The following is a 21,107-nucleotide window of genomic DNA, read 5'->3' on the forward strand; positions in this document are numbered from 1 at the left end:
GACAGAATTTAGTACTAAGCTGTCAATGGACGCTTAGAAATGTGTGTACCTTTTTACCTAAATAAACCCTTTCTGTACAACCCCAGTAATGACTTGTTATTCATATAATCTACGATATAACAGAAGGAAAGCTAGAATTAAAGATAGGGAGGGAGTGTCGGCGCTTTAAATTGGGTTATCTCTCCATGGCATGTTAAAAAATTCAAAAGATGGCAGATTTCAACATGCTGTCATAAAAACATGTTTTTCCACTGTAAAAAAAAAACTACTTGATCAAATTGGATGTGGTTACAGTGATGATACCATCCCAAAAGGGGCATTTCAGGTGGTCACAAATAGATATATATATATATATATATATATATATATATATATATAATAATAACCGAAAAAGATTATTGTTGTTGGTTGATGATTTCGGCCCAAAAAAGAATCAACCCATCAAATTCCTGTGCATGCATCTCCCTCTTAACAACCAACTATCCATAAAGATATATTATGGTATCATTTTTGTTTGTAAACACAGCAGAAATACAAGACCTAGACCAGATTTTTATTATTTAAGTATTTTTGTTTTTTAAAATAATCAATTTTTTTGTGATTATAAAATTATTAAATTATTAAAATAATCAATTTTTTTGTGATTATAAAAGTAATTTTGAAAAGCAGACTTGTTTAATGTGGGATTGAGAGGGGAAGGTTTTGTAACATTAATTTATGTAAATAGGATATGTAAATGAGATTAGAAGGGAAGGAGTACATTTTTATCTCAATCTCTCTACAAAGATGTTTTTTTATGACACTAAATCAGGAAGCATAAATGAAACTGATCAAAAAAGAGGGGGGGGTATACTCATGACAAAGTAATGATAAATGGATGACCTCATTAAATGGCATAAATTTTGAATCAGAAAATTTGATGCTAAATCGAGTGTATGGCAAAGAAATCATCAAATCGTCACTAGTTTTCAGCATTTTTCTAAAATTCATCATAAGTCTGAGGGGGATAACTATTTTACCAAAAAATTTGTTCGTTTTTTTTTTCATATGAGAATTTAGTATGCTAAAACTAACACAAAGAAATTGAAAAAGAAAGATATCACTACCTTTTTTTTTTTGTAATGCTTTCATTGTTTTTAAGGTTAATATCTATAAAAAAAACAAATTTAAATAGTTGCATCTTTCCTATCTTACAATTCCTCAAAGTTATGTTGGTTTTAATATCTTTAATTATCGTACGAAAAAAATAGACAAATCTCTTGGTAAAATGGAGCTATCCTCATCAGAGCAATGACAAGTTCTAAAAAAGCGTCTTATTTTCATCATAAACTAAGAAGGTTGTACAGTGAATTAGCTTAAAAAGGGTAAATGTTGAAGCTTGCGGCTAGAGCTGAATTCAAGAACAAAAATGTATATGTATTAAAAATTATTTTATGTTGCTGTTGTTTTAATCCATTTAGTATTACGCATATAAACTGAAAAATAAAAAAAACATTTGCAATGTGTCAACATTACGAAAATAAGCAAAAATCAAAACAAAATAACCGAATTTGATCCAATATGAGATTCTGCTTATTCACACAATCAAGCACGTTTTTCTCGAGTTAGATTCGTAATACTAAATGGATTTTAACTCGAAACGAGTCTTCATTAATATTTACCAAAAACAACATAAAAGCATTTTTAATGGCCTACAAAGCATTTGATTTCTTGCATTATACTCTGACTTAAACAGAATGAAATGGGTAGAGAACTCCACATTTCTTGAGTACGAGTTACTTCCCTTGGTTAGCACCTCATACTGTACCATGAATTAAAATAAAAACATTAACAGCAATAATAAAAGGAAATAAATGACAAAAGAAAACGGTTTTACAACGGCGATTCAGAAACATAGGCGACCCACTACCCAGTGTCAGACGAAAACCTAACCTCGATGTGAAAATATTTTGATTGCCAAACCAGACTTCCTGTTTAAAATAAATCTGTAAAATATATAATTTTTTTTTTTTTTAAATAAAAAGGTGTTCAAAAGTTTCACGAATTTTCTTCCATGTCAATTTGCCGATTCATTTTAAACTAAAACAGGAAGTTTGGTTTCGTAATCAGAACATTTTCACGTCGAGGCTAGGTTTACACCTAACACTGGTACGGTCGCACAGAATTGCCTTTACTATTTATATACAACTAAATTAGGCATGACAAATGTACGACTGATGATGATTTGCGATTCAAGTAACTTCTGCTCGTCGTTCAAGCACAGCCTTAAGGCAATTTGGGCCACCAGGAAAAAATATTGTGAAAATTTCTGGTGGTATTATTGAAATAAAACAAATTTAGTCACAACTTTCAGGCAGGAGTTTACTTTTGGCAAATATCTTTTAGATTCATGCAGATGTGTTAAAAATTTTCAAGTTTTTAAAGGAAAGGTCAATTGTAAGATTTAGTCGAAACATTTTTTTTTTCAGCCTTAAAAATTATGTAAAAAAAAAAAAGGAAAAAAATCGAGTTTCTTTTTTTGTAAATATCTTTTTAGGTATGGACTTGAAAAGATATTTACAAAAAAATGACTCTCAGCTGAAAGTTGCGACTAAATTTGTTTTATAATATTGCAAGAAGTTTTTAAAATATTTTTTGCTGACGGCCCCAGGTTGCCTTAAGACAGTTCATTTAAATGACGAGCCAAAGTTGCTTGAATAGTGAAGCAGCAGAAATTAGTCGTACATTTGTTGTCCCTAATTTTTTTATAGGAATCACTCCAGACAAGGCATGAAGCCATTTGATGTAAGGAGCTACAAAAAAAAAATAAATAAAAAGTACTACTTCAAGATTAAAAAACGCCCAATGATAAGAGCCAGACGGATAGATTTCAACCCATAAAAAGCATTTTCACCCTTTGTCAGAAACATTGCTCATGGAATGTAAAGACTAAATGATAAAATAAAGGAAACAAGAGTTATGACAAATATAAACCGTAGGTCCATTTTCTTTAGTCATGCATAAATTGTAAAATCCAAAAAGACAAATAGTTAAATTATGATGACTTCCCCACAATATAATAAACAAAGAGTTTCATTTTTTTCTCACCTGAGCCATTGGAACTAAGAAATTTCGGAACGGTTTGATCTCATATCTTTTCATATAACTCATCAGTTCATTGCCAACCCGAGCCGCTAGACAAAAAAAATAAATAAATAAATAAATATTTACAAAAACAACAAAAATTATAAGAATTAAACTTTCAGAGATTTGTAATATTTGCAATAAAATTTATATCCCATTGGAAGTATGTTGAATGATATAAGATGTCACATCGACTTGAAAAAAAATTTTTAAAAGTGCCTACTTATACATACCTGATGTTGGCCAGGATACAATAAAGTCATTTTCTTTTCTTTTTTTTTTTTGCCTAACTAAATGATTTTTCCATAAATCATATTACCTTTTGTTGTTTATACTTAGCTCTGGTAGATTCTTTTCATCTACCATTGAGCTGACTTTATATCTCCAATATTTTGAACACTTGGTCACTATGCCTATGCTTACCCTTACAAATTAAAAGGGAGGCTGGCTATTTATCCATCAAGGTTGTTGTTCCCTGTCTATTTCCTGATCATATATATGTCGATTTTTGTTGTTATTTTCAAGTGAAAATTATACTCGGGATGAGTCAGCTCCCCCTGGCAGCTAAGAAGAGCTATACCTCTTAGAACTGAATAGTCAGCTTCACATTTAGGGACATGTACAAATATATATATATATATATATATATATAGTGTTGGGACAATTAATTGGAATCAGAAAATTTTTTGCCTATTTTCCGATGCCAAAAACGATTCTTTTGTCCTTTTTATTTGATTTTGTTTAAAACAAAATCTTCCACTATTGGTAGTAATGATAAAAAATAAATATTTATTGATTTTAAACTACCAGTAAAACTATATTTTTATGCTTAGGAAAATATCTGCACATTTAACATATGTTTTGATGGTAATTGTGAAAAAATAAGAACTCTATAGTTAAATATTTAGAGATTTATAAAGAATCGGAATCAGTAATCGTATTGGAATCGGGGAAAAATATTGGGATCATTCCACCAGTAATACATACATACATACATACATACACGCACAAGTATAAATACACATGCGTATATATATATATATATATATATATATATATATATATATACACACACACACACATATACACAATAGTATACAATATATACACACAGATATTTGTTTATTTTTTTACTAATTAATTATTGAAATAGTTATCTCCGGACATGTGTTTCACCTACCTACAGCTCAGCAATGCTTATGAGCTGTAGGTACAGCGAAACAGGTGTCCATAAATTACATAAATTATGTAAATGCAACTTTGTCTGTGTGCGCGTGTGAGTTAGTTTCTTATAGACTCCGAAACAGCTGAACAGATTTTCTTTAAAATTTACAGAACTTTAGTGTATAAGTTTAGGAGTGATCTTAGTTAAGTTTTGTTTCAGAATACTCCCGATATTTACCGATAATCGAAACTGTTATTTTAATTTATCATCGGTAAAGCCATTTTTTCCATGTCGTTGCTTAGCAACAATGATAGAACAACGGGCTGTGAAAATTCTACAGTGGGTAAGTTAAGAGCGGTTTTTTTTTTTTTGCATGATGTGGTCTGTAGGTTCAAACTCCGCACTTAAATTCCTTGAATTTTTTTTCATTAACTGCAAAGAATATTATAAGACTTGAAAATTTATGTGTTTTTTAGCAGTACAAAAGTAAAATATGTTTCTGTTTTTGAACGTCCATTGAACAAGCAACTGATCATGAAGAAATTGCAAAACAGTCTACACACATATTTAGTGAAAATGTGATTCAGAGGTTTCTTATATGTCGGTTTAACAAAACATAGGCCCCAACAATCAAGCAAAAGTAGTATGTCCGGCAACATAAGATTAGGAATTTTTCGATACAGTTGACTAATTGTAAAACTATACAGCGACAACCACATAAATTCTTAAAACAAATAGAAAGTCGATGTTGGTCCTGTGGCATCTTTCACATACGGTTCAAGAAATTATGGCCCCCAAAACCGCATCAAAGTAGTTGGTTTTGAGCTGAAAGAATAGCTGCTAAGGGGGACAAATCAGAGAAATTGGATTGTTGCTGGCACGTTGCATCCACTGTGTGGATCAGTAAGGTGTCAATATTACCAAAATTTACGAAAATAATTTTAGGATTACAAAAAAAAAGAAAATATTGGAATTAACAAAGATACAGATCAAAATAAGTATAAAAAAAAGGCATCTAAGCAAGTGTCTAATAATTATACAAATGTAACATAAATAATAAATATAATCTTTGTTCATTCTAAAAACATTCTAGTCACGAACCATTGTTTCTGTTCATTTATTGTAAATATACACACATAAGGTATATACTAAAGCTTACCAAACATTACTTTTCTGTTCATTTTCTTTTGTTACATTTAAATGTTCATAAAATGTTCATAAAAAATCTGTTTACTTTCATTATAATTTTCGGATTTGACTAACAAAAATATCACGGGCTATTATTCACACACAAGAGAATGGTTCCTAACCATTTATTGTTGGTCGATAAAATAGTTGCTAAGTTGGGAAACAATGAGAGAATATGCCATCATTTTTCATAGCTACATGAATAATACTGATGAAAAAATAAATAAAAGCGTGTGCTCGTACAGAACTCCTCCCCCCACTCCCACATGAAAAAACAAAAATAAATAAAAATTTGTGATGTAAATACCCGTGACAGAAACAAATTATCATACATGTAAATCGATGAAGCAGATTTATTTTTAAATAAGAAAATCCAATTTTATGATTAAACTACAAGTGACACTCTTGCAACGCCACCTTGAAAACACTTGGAAGAAAAAAAAGGGAGATAATTCCAAATCGAAATTTTAGAAAGTTATTCTTAACATGGAGAGAAGAGAAGCCAAATTCGCTTACAAATGGTTTTCTTTGTAAAAATAAAATTACTTGGATCAATTTACATGAGTTTTGGTGTATGATATTGTCTTCTCGTCAGGAAACATACAGATCTTTTTTTTTCAGGGGGGACAAGCACAAAAACAAAAACACTTACAGATTTGATGCTTCTAGTTGTACATTTGGCATAAAAACAAACTTATTTAAGGCACATAAAAAGAAAATAAAGTACCTTCCATAGGATTTCCACTCGTTCTGGCCTCTGAAAATTGTTGTTGTAGATTCACAATTGTTGGCATGTGGTTGCTCATATGGGCCGCATTTCTCTGGGCCAACACTACAATTGGAAACATGCACAGACGAACGATGATGGTCCCTGAAAAATAGCAGGAAAAAAAAACTGCATGAAATTCATCATTTTATACAATGTTTTATCATTCTTATATCATTTCTTTCCAGGCAACGCATGTCTTTAACACTCACTGGACATAATTCACTGCGTATAGATACCTGATAAACTCTTGCCTTGGTCGATAGTGTTAACACTCTGCTTGTCAGTAATGGCAGAAATTCCACTCTTGATTGTAAAATGAGCACATTCATCCATTCTTTCAATGTGACCAAACCAACACAGGCTCCGGTTTTATAAATATCTTCCTATACTGTCAAGATTACACAATCATCCTATCATTCTCGTACCATTTTTCTTCACACAACGCATGTCCTCAAGGTTCACTGGCCAAGTATCAGTTCCATACATCATCACACTTTGCACACATACATGATAAACTCTTCTCTTTGCAGACAATGACAGAAGTTCCTTAAACTTACTTCATTCACTCTTAACTCTTGCTATCACACTACCACTTGCTCCACCCTGTGTTCCAAAGGCATCACCAAGGTAACAAAACTTCTCGACCAATTTTATAGCTTCGCCCTCAAAATATACTTTTTCCACATTTTAGTTTTTAATGTGTCTCTATTGTGTTACATTTCTTGCACATAAATTGATTATCATCTCTCAATCTATGTGTTGCTCCACTGCACTTCTGTTGTACCCAACACTTACAAGTACCACAAAAAAAATTGGGTTGCACTCAACTCCCTTTTCACAAACCGAGCAGAGGAACTATTTCCTTTCAGTGGGACTTCCAACACTACAACCATTTGTTACAAGAAAAGGTTGTCCCCTTTTCTTGTAAATAATAAAAACATTAGATAAGTGAAAATGAGATTAGGATAAGCCGAGATTCGAACCTTGTAAGCAAGGTTCAGAGATAGATTCAGAAATTGGAATGTTAGAACTATTGTACATTTATCCTCTGTGAGTTGACTTTTTTCAGCAATGGAAGTTTCAGACATGACTGCTATGTAGCGAGCTAGCTCTCTGGGTGTTGTGGCGGATTGCCTTTCTGGTCAGCTTGCTTTTGAGTTGTCAAAAAGAGTATGTATGTATGTTCCACGTATGATGAGTGAAGTAATCATTTGTTTTGTTTTTTTTCAACCGCTGAATTTAAGTTGTGGTAGACTTGTGATAAAGCAGGCAATTTTCAGAGCACCATTTCTAGCCCCATTGCACTAATCATATATATATATATATATATATATATATATATATGATAGTAGGCCTTCCAACATCGCCTGGTCGTAAAATATGCTTAAATATTATATTTTAATTCGTGTAGATTTTGTATTTATTATTATTGAGTCAATTCTCTATAGAGTATTATATTGTACTCGATATGTATCAGTAATTTAAAAAGTAAGAAACACATGGCTTGATGCCATCAGCTAGAATCAAAACCAAAGCTCCAACTTTATTTGTTAGAATTTAACTATTGTTTTGGGAAATTGTTAGATATTGTTTGTATTGTAAAAAGAATTTAATTGTTCATTATGTTATGAAAACTGAATCAAAAAAATAGGTTAGGTTGAAAAATAGGTTAGTTCAGAATTCTTTGTTTGCAGAAATGTGTTTTGGAAACGTGAGTTGGTCACGTTTTAGACCACACATCTGACGTTATAGCAGAAAGGAAATTTCTCAATATAGGAGCTAGTTTTAGTTAAATCAAGACAGTCGGGCAGACAGCAAGAGAGTCGGGCGGTCAGAGTTGAGAGTCAAGAGTCGGCAGTCGAGCAGAGGAGGGTCCCTTTAGAAGTGAAAGGAGAACATTTAACCATGTAGAAACGTATTTGAATTCCTGACGGCAATCATCATTTCAACCGGTCAAATGAAATAATCGATTTTTGTTGTCTTCGTGTTGTCATTCAACAAATGAAGGTAATGTGTTAATCATCTTAATATGTACTTTGTATAACCCCCATCTTAAGTAATGTGTCCCCTCTCCATCATAAGTAATGATGGTCTCCCTCTGTGTTAGAGAACAGTAATTTTTTGGTTGGTTGGTTGTTTTTGTCTTACGGCATATCAACTTTTTTTAGGTTATTTAATGCCGAATCTAGTTATTTTGAGGAACGATTTTTAATGGAGTAAATTTTTTTTTTTTTAGGTCAGATTCTATTTAACCCATAGTTGGGACCCTAACAGGTACTACCACTCCGGGTCAGAGTGAACCTGGGAGCAATGCCAATTAAAGTTTATATGTTTAAGGTCATATCCAGGACCAAGAGAACAGTAATACATTCATTCAATAATGAATTCTCTTCCCCTTCAGTATAAATATCTCCCTCTCTGTCTCCCTCATCGTTACGTCTGTATTACATGTACCCAATACATGATCTCCAATATGGACCCGTGATATGCAACATCTATCGTTTTGGTGCCATGACCAATATGGTCTTGATAACGGTCACTCTCAGACCTTTAATTTCTATAGCATTCCTTCATGTCTTTCATTTAATAAGTTTTCGATTGTTTCACAGGGAAGTACTAAATCATCAGCACATACATCTACTCTAAACAACTTGTATGGAACTCTCTGGACAATGTTTCTAAGACACAAATTATTAAAAACAACAAATTTACTACAAAACTTTGACGTATTCCTACATTAAAGCTGTCAGTGAATGTGCTGTTGATTCGGACTTTGAGTATTTCTATTCATTGCTTTAACAACCTTTACCAACTACTTATTTGCCCCATTCCAATCAAGTAGTCCAACCAACAGTCTTTTTGTTTTTCCGACTTCTTGAATCTTGTTGTCCTTGGCTGTTTCCAATCTTCGTGCTAAAAAATTTTAACACAACTGAAAACCCTTTTAAATTTTTTCACATTACATTGCTATGGGTACAAAGTGCTAAGATTTAATGAAGTAATCTCTACTTTTTTTGTCGAGTATGGGATGGTTTCGAAGTAACAGTCATATAGAATGTATCCTCAAACAAAATTATATCTTTATTACAAAATCGTTTAATGAGAGCACCTAGAACTTTATAAAACACCAACAATAATACCAAACTGTGACCATTCATGGTTTGTTGAAAATAAACCTCCATGTTGTGCGCTATTGGTATAGAAGTTATATTTCACAGTGTATAACTAAAACTGCAGACCTGGAGCAAATGAAAAATTTCTTACAAATGTATGTTGTCATCTTGTGGTAAAAAAAATTAATCCTTATGGAAGTAATAGTTATGAGATCAAGCCAACCAAAACATTTAGCAAAATCCTTTTACCTTTTGAAAAAAAAAATTACAAAAATAACACGGAAATGTTAACTTTGACTGTTCATATAAGATTCACTTCAACAGCTAACACATTGAATATGCTCTTCTAATTATGATTCATAACCCAGTAGAGATCAAAACAGATTTTTCTTTGAATAATAAATCAGTCAAAAAGGAAAAAAACGGATCTTGCACCAAGTAAAACAGATGGTAACACAATTTTATAATAAAATTAAGTTTTCAATTTTTTGTGGAACAGCTTAAAACCTTTTATCGATTCCATCATATTGACAAGTGTCTCTTTTTCTTTTAATAATTAAATTTGTTCAAACAAATGATGAAAATTAACAAAATGAAACATTTTGTTAATTTTTATCATTTGTTTTTTTAGCACTTCTTGTTCAAATCGTATTCTTCAAGATGGGAGAAGTCAGTGGAAGATTAAAAAAAAAATAATAGCAAATTCCATTTTTTAGATTTGTTAAAAATATTTCTTTAATGAATAGTTAGTTTATGCTCACTTATTCAGCAGTGTGTTGGTATAACATATGTCAAGTACCATCTTCACCTTGCTTCTACCTCTTCTATATAAATAAAACAGTAGATGTATGTGTGAGTGTATGTGTAAATATTTAACCAATAAACTCTTAAACCACTGGTCATATAACACTGAAATTAACAGGAAATAGTAATCATACATCAAGGATGGTTTGTAACGAGTAAAATCTTTGTTTGGATGGGTGAATAACATGTACAGAAATGTTGGCAAGTTGAAATGCAAAATGTTCATTTCAACTTGCCAAAATATTTCTATTAAAATGAAATATGATATTAGCAATACACATGAAAAAATTGAAATAGCTTGAAATATTTCAATATTGGTATGCATAGAAAGAGCTTGATGAGCTAAGAAAGAATCTTTTTAAATTTTTAAAATCTGATTAAAATTAAGGAAGTTATGGCTATTTTTTGTGCCTCACACGTTTGGATATTTTTCCCTCTTTAAGACCATATGCGTTTCGTCACATTTTTTACACTACTTTTTCAGTAAAAATGTCATATCTTTGTTAAAACACAAGACTAAGAAATGAAATTTACCATATAAGTGCATTTTTGTACAAGGAATCAGAATATGCAACTGAAAATCTCCCAAAGTTTATGGTTTCCAAATAATCTGCAGTAAATGTGCATAAATATGCAGCAATTCCTTAAAAATGCCATGTATCCATAAACAGAAAAGAAGTTGGAGAACTCAAAGTTGAATTGTAATGTGCTTTATGTACAAAAAACTTAAATCTAAACATAAGACCATTTAAAAATGAATATATTGCAATATTTCTTTGGTATTATTGTAGATTAACACCTTCTGTTTAACCCCACTCAACTCCTTCTGACCACCCCTCCAAAATGTGATCCTACCTTTTTAGGAAATTATGTATAAAATGCCATGAAAAACTTTAATGAAAGATAAACAAATTATTTTAGAATTGAATGTAAAATAATTTCCTAATATAGGTCATTCTAGCATTTTAGGGCAGTTAACTGTTTTTTTTTTTTTTTTTTTTTTTTAAAGATGATTATGTGTAGTTTTAAGAGGGTTTCTATGCAATGAGAATATGGGGAGGGTTGCCATTCGGATTTTGAATTAATTGTAGGGGCTAAGGAAAATTATGTGTGAACATACTGAAAACTTGACAGAGACAAAGCTAACAAAAACAATATTAGAGGGGGGAGCGGTTAATTTCACAAAAATTTAATGTAAAATAATTCACCATTTCCTGGCCATTCTAGCATTTTAGGACAGTTAACCAATTTATTTTCATGTGTATTTTTCTTTAAGGAAGGATCTATTTTTTGTTTGTTTGTTTTAGATGCTTGTATGTGGCTTATAAAGGTATTTTATTTGGGGGGGGGGCTTGCCACTCGAACTTAGTGTTATTGTTAGGGTTAAAGAGTGTTTTAGGAATACGAACCGTTACTTCATTTTTGTTTTGTTGTCCTAACTGCAAAATGCTGTTTCCATTTCAAATAAATATTTTACAGAAAGATATATATATATATATATATATATATATATATATATATACATACATACATATATATGTGTGTGTGTATTCGACAGGTAAATAAGTCAGCAAATGTTATATTTAGTTTTAATTTAATAAGAAACTGCGTTGCGAAATTTCAAAGAAAATTTCATAAATTTGTTGATTTCTATTTTCGAGGTTGAAGGTGTTAATTCCATAGGCCGTACTACGCTGGAGCAGGTTGTAAAAATATCTTTCGCTTAATAAGTAGAAAAAAAAAATAACGAAATAAAAAGTTTCCTAATTGTAGTTTGATGTGTTTTCTTTTAAAATTTCAAGAATATTGATATAGATTTTGAGGGTTTGTATTACTATACACATAGATTCGAAAAAGTTGTCAAAAAACAAATATATAACAAATAAATGTTATCAAAAGCAAGTTACTTTTCTACATAACTGGATAATTTTTTAGTGTTTTTATTTAATGTAACATGTTTATTCAGCTTGAAAACAGTGTTTACCGATGTTTTGGAAAATTTAAAATGGCGCCCGACTCTTGAAACGGTAAGTTTGTGGAAAAGAGTTAAAAATAAAAAAGTAGACAAAATACTGCTAGAAACTCGCTCAATATATGTTACCGTGACATGTGACATAGGCTGACATATATTCGGTGAGTTTTTAACAGTATTTTGTATAGTTTTTTTTTATTTTTAACTCCTTTTCTCAAACTTACCGTGTCAAAGAGAGTCGGGCCGGGCGCCATTTTTAATTTTCCAATACATCGGTAAACACTGTACATTTTTCGAGCTGAATAAACATGTTACATTAAATAAAAACACTAGAAAATTATCCAGTTAGGTAGAAAAGTAACTTATCTTGCCTTTGATAACATTTATTTGTTATATATTTGTTTTTTGACAACTTTTTCGAATCTATGTATAAACGAGATTTTGATACTTATTTTGATTTTGAAAAAAAACATTTGTGGCTGTTCGCAGTAAAACATTGTTTTAATTCGCTGTTCAAAACTAATTTAAAGAATAAAAGTGCATGCAATCTACAAAAGTTTATTTTGTTTTTTTAACCATGTTTTTAAATTTGACGAGAAATGTGAGAAATTGCAACAGATTCAATGAATGTCCGCGTATTCAATCACCGCGAGCGGATATTTTGTCAACACGGTTTTTTAACGAATAAGAAATAATATTTTTATTATGTTTGAAACAAACTTTAATAGTTTATTTTGGAAGTATATTCCATAAATAAAATAAAAAACCCACTTTAAAAACAGAAATTACGATTTTGTTATATTTTATTTGCAGTTTTGTCTTAGGGGTGTCAAATTTGCAATGGCGATTTTCCCAAAGATTCTGACACTGCTACAGATTCATAATGCCGAATTGGTTGGGATTGTTGTTATTATACATTCTGAAAACCCAATAGTTCTAAACTAATGTTATTCTGATAACAAAATAGCTCTAATTAAACATAAGAACATTTATATTCATATTTTCATGTTTTTCTTAATTCGTTCTTGAATAAAAATTAAAGAACGCGTGTTGTTTATACACTGTGCTGTGCTATGGCTGATTCTACAGGCTGGAGCTGCTGCTGCTGCTAGTAATACTAACTTCATTTGACCAAATTCGAGAAATAGAAACAATTTTTTTTTCGGGTAGGTCCTTTTAAATTATCAATTACCGCGGTCCTACTCAACATAAAATAATACTTTTAATTGATAAAGATAGTAAAAAGATTGATTTACTTACTACTGGGTGTCCGAAGAATTTTTTTTTTCAAAATGTTCGATACTAGTCATATTAAAGTCTTATTTTTAACACAACAAAAAAAGAAATGGTCAAAAATATTTCGGACACTTGACAGTATTAAGATTAACACCTCTACTGATTGGTTCCCAAATTTCATGACGAAATTCTTCATACAATCACGGTACGGACCTTTAGAAAACAGGGGGGGTCATTACAAAACCTTACCGAAAACGCCATTTTATGACGTTCACATTTTTATCACTTTATTTGCTTAAAACTCTTAAAATATATAATGTACATTCATATATATTAATTCATTTGAAAGTATATTCATTTCCGAACAAAACAGTAGTAATTTGAAGACTTGAAGTGCTTTGGTTTCAAAAATATGGCTATTTTAGTAGAACTACCTTGAAATCTGTGATTATCCAAAGCGTTTTTTCGTCCGTGTGTATTACTAATGATATACACCAAGGGTGTGAGTTCCATATAGAAACGTTGATTTAATTTGAATAAGATAAAGTATGCATCTAGTGTGCTTGAAAGCCAAATCACAATGTAATATTAGGAAAATAAACAAATATTTTACTTGTTTGAAATTATAAAATAAATATATTTCAGAGCTAAACTCCATCCTCAGTATGTTGTTTTCTTTCTATATATTTTTTTTATTTTCCTAATATTACATTGTGATTTGGCTTTCAAGCGCACTTGATTCATATTTTATTTTATTACATATAATATACGTTGAAAGCCAAATTACAACACAATATTTTGTAAAAGAATACACCATCATCTGACGTATTTCTATTAGTTTTACACATGAGCAAATTCAATCATATCTAGAAATGGTTTAATTTTAAATCTTTTTTTTCCATCAGTCAGGTTAGCTCAAACAGTACAAAATGTGGCTGGAGCCCTAAATGTTTTGGTTTCGATTCTAGCTGATGGCACGCAACTTCATGTCCCAACTTCTTTATTAACCCAGTGTTTGAATGGTAAAAGAAGAAATTTAATGGAATATTCAAATAACAATATATCTCATATAGAGATCAAGTGTTAGCTCAGGGCTCTACATTGCAAGTAAAACAGTTGCATTTGCCAGTATTTTTTCAAAGTGGCGACTAGAAATAATGAAACGCTTATCTTTTGGCGATTGTATTTCTTTCACTGACAATCTTCCGAAGCTCACTACTGAGTGAAAAATATCTTTTCAACTTGTTTTTTTTTTATAAAACGAACAAAGTTAAATTATTTAAGCCATAAAGTTTAATAGAACAATATACTCTTTTTTTTTTTTAATGAAGGCTGTTTAAAAAAATATCTGAAGAAATTAGGATGTTTATACCTTCAAGTATCAACATAAAATTTGTTGTATATTTAGAATTACACTTATTAAAAAAAAATAAGAATACAGAAAAATCTTTATGGTGTATCTTTATGATGTACATACTTGTCACAGAACTAAGATGTCATATTCTAAAAATCATGTGGGTTTGGCTAGTAACTTTTCTATTTGGTTTATACATTTAACGATATTGTTAATCTTTAGATTAAACAATGTTACAGACAAAATACTTCCCTGTGGTACTCCCGTTTCCTGTTCCTTAATATCAGAGAGGCATGTTCCTACACAGACATTAAATAATCTATTGTTGATAAAGTTGATGAAGATGGATAGTTAGCTATATTTGGATTATTTGTTGTGTGGTTATAATCAGTGAAGTTACGGAAATTAATAGTTTCAGATGGTTTTAAAAAGTCTCTTGTAGGCACATTATAGTAGGGCAGAGATTGGATATTAGTAGAAGTAATTCATTCTTGTTTGCTTTTATACCTCTGTAATTCCATTGGATTATTTTGTTAGCCATAGTTTAGTTTTATCTTTTTGATTTCCTTTTATTTTATTAAGAATAACAGTGGTTGTTTTCTACTAATTGATTATGGGGGTTCGGAGGCTCTGTCATCTGTTTCCATTATTTCCAAGGATTTAAATTTATTCTGATCTGTAGTTTTGGTTTTTGACGTGGAGCGAGATCTGTCTTTTTAGGGTTTTTCATTTATTTTCTGTTTGGTTGGTGTGAGATTTGATTTTTTTTTTCTTTGCGGAGGGTACTATGCGATTGTCCTTTTGGTTTTGGGATGTTTTCAGTTTGTGTGAGTTTTTTGTTAGAGGATTGTGTTTGATTTGGGGGATCTGGTGGGATTTTACTTTCAACTGCTTGGTAGTTATTTTCAAGTACAGCTTGAGTTGATGGCAGTTGCTGTAAGGTGGCCCTCAATGCCTCAACTAGTTCTTGAAGTGATTTTATGAGGGTAGAGATTTCCTTTAGTTCAATGTTTTCTATTGTTTTTAATTGATTTTTGGTTGCACCTGCATCTGATCTAGTTGGTTCTGTTGTGGTGGCTGTTTCAATAATTTTTCTAGCTTCGGTAAAACTTATGTTTTTGGTATATTTTAGTTCGTTTATTTTTTTTCTTTGATCCAGTTTTGGCAGAGCGATGAGTATTCTGGATGTTTATCACCACAGTTTGGGCATTTCATTTTATATTTCCTTGGCATTCTGTTTCTTGGTGTTTATTACTGCTACATTTTGGGCATACTGTTTTCCAGGTGCAGTATTTTTTGAAGTGGCCAAATTTTTGGCAGTTTAGGCAGCGAAGTGATCTGGGGATATATGTTTCTACTTTAATGTTAATATATCCAATCTTGAGTTCAGTTGATGGGGTGGGAGTACTGAAAGTGAATATGTATGTGTTGGTGTTTATTGTTTGTTCGTTTCTTTTTATTGCAATTCTTTTAGTATCTATAACTTTTTGTTTTTTTAGGTTTGTTTTTATTTCTTCTAGAGAGCAGGTGTTTAATTCTGGACATCTGATGACTCCCTTTGAGGTGTTGAGGGTTTTGTGAAGGTAGGCTTTGATGTTTATATCATGGAACTTTGTCCATGTTAAAATTTCTTCAGCACTACTTTTAGTAGATACTTGTATGAGTAAAGTTTAATTTTTTTAATTGTTTTATGTTCAGATTTTTGTTGATAATTTTTTCGATTATGAATGGGGACATTTTAGTTATTTGTGTGTTATCTTGTGATTCCAAGATTATATACTCCGGAAAGTTTGTGTTTTCATCTTCATCACTTTCTGGATGGGGTCTTTTAATTTTTTGGGAAGCCATATTTTTTGTTTTTTTTCATCATCCTTGCTCCTCACCCTCTTCGGAGCCCTAAATTGGGAGATGGTTGGGGGGGGGAAACCCATTCGCCCAAGCATCTCAGGGATACAATGATGATATACTCAAACAGTGAGTAGCTGCTTATGACAATTTTTTTCATTTCCTCGGACCCAGCAAGGTATAGAAAGGGTTAGCTGTAAATAGCATCAGTTTTCACCATCTGATTGGCCCTTGCCATTGCCTTCTAATGATAGTATGTGTGTGTTTTTTTGTTTTTTTTTATAAGGTAATGTGTTTGTATTTCTCTTTTGGGGGCTCACTATTATTAGGGACTGTCATGACTAGCCAGTTGATCGGGTCGAGCCTGCCCAACCGCCCGTCTAGCCGAAGTAAAGGCCAAAGTGGAGTGTTGCTAACTCACAGCCACTTGGTTCCGAGGTCATGAGGTGCTCCGCCACCAGGATCCCGTTCTAAGGCATTACGGGTCGCCACCTACAGCCAACAGTGGCCCCATTGAGGAACTTTTACTCTCTACAGGGGGAGAGTCGGTGTATTCTGATACTCCATCGACAGGGTCTGGGAGTGGGGGGGGGGATAAAATAAAAAGGGGAGGGAGAGGGGCTGTTGTTTTTGTTTTTGGTTTTGCAGAACAAAATTAAGTTTTACAAAAAAGATCAGAAAACAAAAAACGTCAATGTAGGTGCATTTCGTCTCAGGAAGTCAAAGGACAGCCTGATTTGGTAGCACCAGGACAAATAAGGGAGATAACCCTTGGACTTAATGGACTTAAATTAAGGGCCTGCAATTTTTAAACAAACCCATTTTAGAACATAAATGGTGTTGACTTCTTGTTAAAAATATATCTAGCACATCTTCTACTGGTCCATTTTTTTGTACTTTTTGAAATCTATACTAATTTTGTAATGACATGCAAGTAAATAATAATGGTTTCACCTGAAATGTGTTGGTTTAAAAAATCACCGATGTAAACAAGCACCATACACCAAACTTTTTTGTTTAAACAATGGGTTTAAAATAAACAATTGAAAGACATTCTCAAATTATTCAATGTTGGATCCAAGTTGGTACATTGTACAATAGTGGATACATTTAGTGCCCTTAACACTTTGTAAAGGTAAAATTAGCAACCTAATTAAAAATAAAAAATACAGAAAAATTTTTGAGGTACGTACTCATTAGGGAACAAAAATGTCATATTTGGAAAATCACATAAATTAATCAAGTATTTCTTTTAAACTAAGTAAATCAAATTTTATTATTTTTAGCAATTAATATCATTTTTAGTCGAGTTGTCTCCCTTGATTCTAAAACATGGTGGATCAGCCTCGTTTCCTCATAAAATTTAATTTTCTGAGTTGAAGAAAAAAGAAAAATACTCGATCATCAGGATTTTTGGAATATGACATTTTAGTCCCGTGTATATATATATCATAAAGATTTTTTTTATATTTTTGTTTTTTTAATTAGGTTGAATTCTGGATAAGCACTGATAAATTAGATATTTTGAAAGTACACCGAGGAAAAGAGAAATAAAGAAAAGCAGACAAAGGAAAATGTACATACCAGCAACGATGGCTCCCCACCAGGGTAAGTCAACTCCAACATGGAGGCTTTCCAGTGCAGATTGCACCCAACCACTGGGAGCATAACCACCAAGACCAAGACTAGAAAATGTTGGCTCCCCTAAAGAGTTTAAAACCTCTGCTGCTGGTGTCGGCAGTGATGGTGGCTCTGGTATATAACCAGGAGGTAGGCTACTTGATAGCGTGTCCTGAAAGTCATAACAAATTCAAATTAATGACAAAACGTAAGATAACTAGCTCCCATACTTACAAAGCTGTTTAAAGATTGCCTTAAAGAGAAATGCTTCCCAACATCCCGGAAAATTTCATCAATCTGCCCTATACTTAAAAATTTTGGAGATCAGTCATCTGCCTCTCAGTATAGACTAAACAGTCTCCTGTGTGTCATGATTAAGTTGCTGGAATCTGTGTTAAATAGAGAAGTGGTCAACCATCTCAGCAGAAATAACCTTCTTAGTGACATGCAATATGGTTTCATTCTGCTAGATCTACAGCTGAAGCGCTAACTGTAATATCACACAGGATTAATAAATCTCTCAACAAGGACTTCGTTTCTAGAGCAATAGCTCTTGACATATCCATGGCTTTTGATAGGGTATGGCATAAAGGGTTACTCCAAAAGATTTCCAGCTACGGAACAACTGGAAATGTCCTCTCAATTATTAAATCCTTTCTCATTGATAGGCTTATAATAGTTGCCAATGGACAGAAATCAGCTCATAATATCAATGCTTGTGTCTCTCAGGGTTCGATCCTGGGTCCAACTCTATTCTTGATCTTCATCAATGATCTCCCAAATCACATCCTGAGATCATTTGTAGACATTTATGCAGATGACGTCACAATCTATGGCAACACTTCAAAGGTCGGCAATGATCTTTTCTGATTCTCTCTTTCAATGGGGAAAAAGGTGGTTGGTTAATTTTAATGCATCTATAATCAAGCTTCTCTTTTATCATAATCTCTCTGATCCCCATCTGGCCCGAATTGAAATAAATGGCTCTCATCTTGGGGAAGCACCACATCTTGACAAGCTTCTGAGACTGACCTTCACTCTTGATCTGAAATGAAATGAAATGGAACACGTACATCAAATCTGTTGCCAAGATCACTGGAAAAATGGTTGGATCATTCTATCGCTCTAGTAGATATCTCACTGCCGACACAATCCTCTATGGGTATAAGAGCCAAGTACGTCCTAAAATGGAATACTGTTGACACATTTGAGCGGAAGCTGTTCGACGTACCCTATCTTGCCTTGATAAGAGTTCAAAACTAGCCTTGAAACCTAGTAGGTGATGCCCTTTTCTATTCCCTGCAACCTCTTTCCCACAGAAGAGACATTGCAAACCTGTCTCTGCTCTATCGTTATTTTCATGGCAAGTTGCATGAACAAAGTTTCTTTCCTAGAACTGCCCACCTGTGGAACACTGTTCCACGGGCCTGCTTCCCGGCCAATTACAATATGGTAGTCTTCAAGTACAATGTAAACAAGTTCTTGTTGAGTTGTCCCATTAAATGATCCAAATTCTATTCAATCTACACCATACTATACTACCGCTTTGCATTCATTAGTTGGTGATGTCAAGCGAGCAGGGTAGCACATGGGTCTCACACATTTATAGTTGAATCAATTAATTTTTGGCATTTTACTCAACAACTGCATTCAGTTTCAACTAAAAAAGTAAAAATTAGGAGAAAGACCTCAAGTGAGCATGTGGAGGTAAGGAGACAGGAAGTTATTTTTTTATTAAATAAGTCTCTTACTTGCTGCATGAATCATTCGCAGTACAGAAAATTTAACATTTTCATTTTTCAGCAAGAACTGTCCTATGAGGGGACAGAGAGGCAAGACATGAAACTAATGCAAAGAATATTCTATTTCTCATAAAACATATGTCTCCCTCATCATAAGTTGGATCGATAGAAAGCATGAGTTTTACAGTGGTGCATTTCAGATCTTGCTCGTTGGACATTGTGTCACTTTCAGACATGACAGAAGACTTCTATCGCTCTTGAGATTTGTACAAAACTGGCCAACTAGTAGATGGTCTGCAACAAAAAGAGAAAATCGGTTTTCATCCAACGGAAATGGAATCATGTCGTCTTTTCTAGGGCGATAATTTTATTGTTCCACCCTGTACTTTGGTTAATATCGTTTCAAATGAAATGACTATGAAGTTTATCTGAAAAATTCTAGGAATGAGTTTCCTAAGATGTGATACTATTGGCGTTCCCCTCCAAATGTTGGGAAGTGGCTGAGAAAGAGAAAAAGAAGTATAACAAAAGACAAGGAAATAAGTTTAGCGGAAAACTTCCAAGTAGAGTTTGTAGTTTGTAAAGAAACAGGAACTACAGCTTTAGGTACTTATGCACTAATGTTACCGTGATGAAATAATATTATTTAGAAAGAAATTCTTAACATAGGGAGGGGAGGAAATTGTGTTACTATTCTGGACTTCCATCTAACAATTTAATGAAAAAATGATATTGTGAAACTTAAATTTAACTTGAAAGTACTATTAAGAAAATAGCATGGTAACAAAAGTGCATAAGCAGCCAACTTTATTATATAGAAAATATCTCCATCGACATTACGTTTCTGAAGTTTTGAGATGAGGATTGATAAATTTGATTATTCAAACTACTGTTCATATCTCAAATGTTATTCGCACATCATTTCAGCTCATGTAACCTCCGGCTTTCTTCAGGTATACTTTGTCGAACTCAGGAAGCTTTCTAGATAAAGTACTAGGTCAAATCCAGTTGTGACACTTTTCTGGAGGTTGAATGTTCAATCTTCAGTATAGACAATGTAGACAATACAAAGAATACAGTTGCAAATTACTTAAGACTTCTACCCAGGCATAGCTAACAAAACGGGTGCATGCTAACCCCGTGGAATAAATAAAGGGTTTCGTCTGAAATTCCGTG

At 32.4% G+C, this 21,107-nt stretch overlaps 1 protein-coding gene across 1 annotated transcript in view; it reads right to left on the reverse strand.

Moving 5' to 3' along the window:
* The window catches only part of LOC145293908 (mitochondrial inner membrane protein OXA1L-like), a 50,327-nt gene that overhangs the window by 25,320 nt on the left and 3,900 nt on the right, over positions 1-21,107 (reverse strand). Inside the window, exons 3-5 of the mRNA XM_080140713.1 lie at positions 18,154-18,361; positions 6,204-6,347; positions 3,088-3,173 (exon numbers count right to left, since the gene is read on the reverse strand). Of these exons, the coding sequence (XP_079996839.1) occupies positions 3,088-3,173; positions 6,204-6,347; positions 18,154-18,361 (438 nt within the window). The remainder of the gene's footprint in view (positions 1-3,087; positions 3,174-6,203; positions 6,348-18,153; positions 18,362-21,107) is intronic.

This window comes from Euprymna scolopes, chromosome 15 (genome assembly GCF_053919585.1).
Source record: "Euprymna scolopes isolate OS-2025 chromosome 15, ASM5391958v1, whole genome shotgun sequence".
NCBI classification, from domain to species: domain Eukaryota; kingdom Metazoa; phylum Mollusca; class Cephalopoda; order Sepiida; family Sepiolidae; genus Euprymna; species Euprymna scolopes.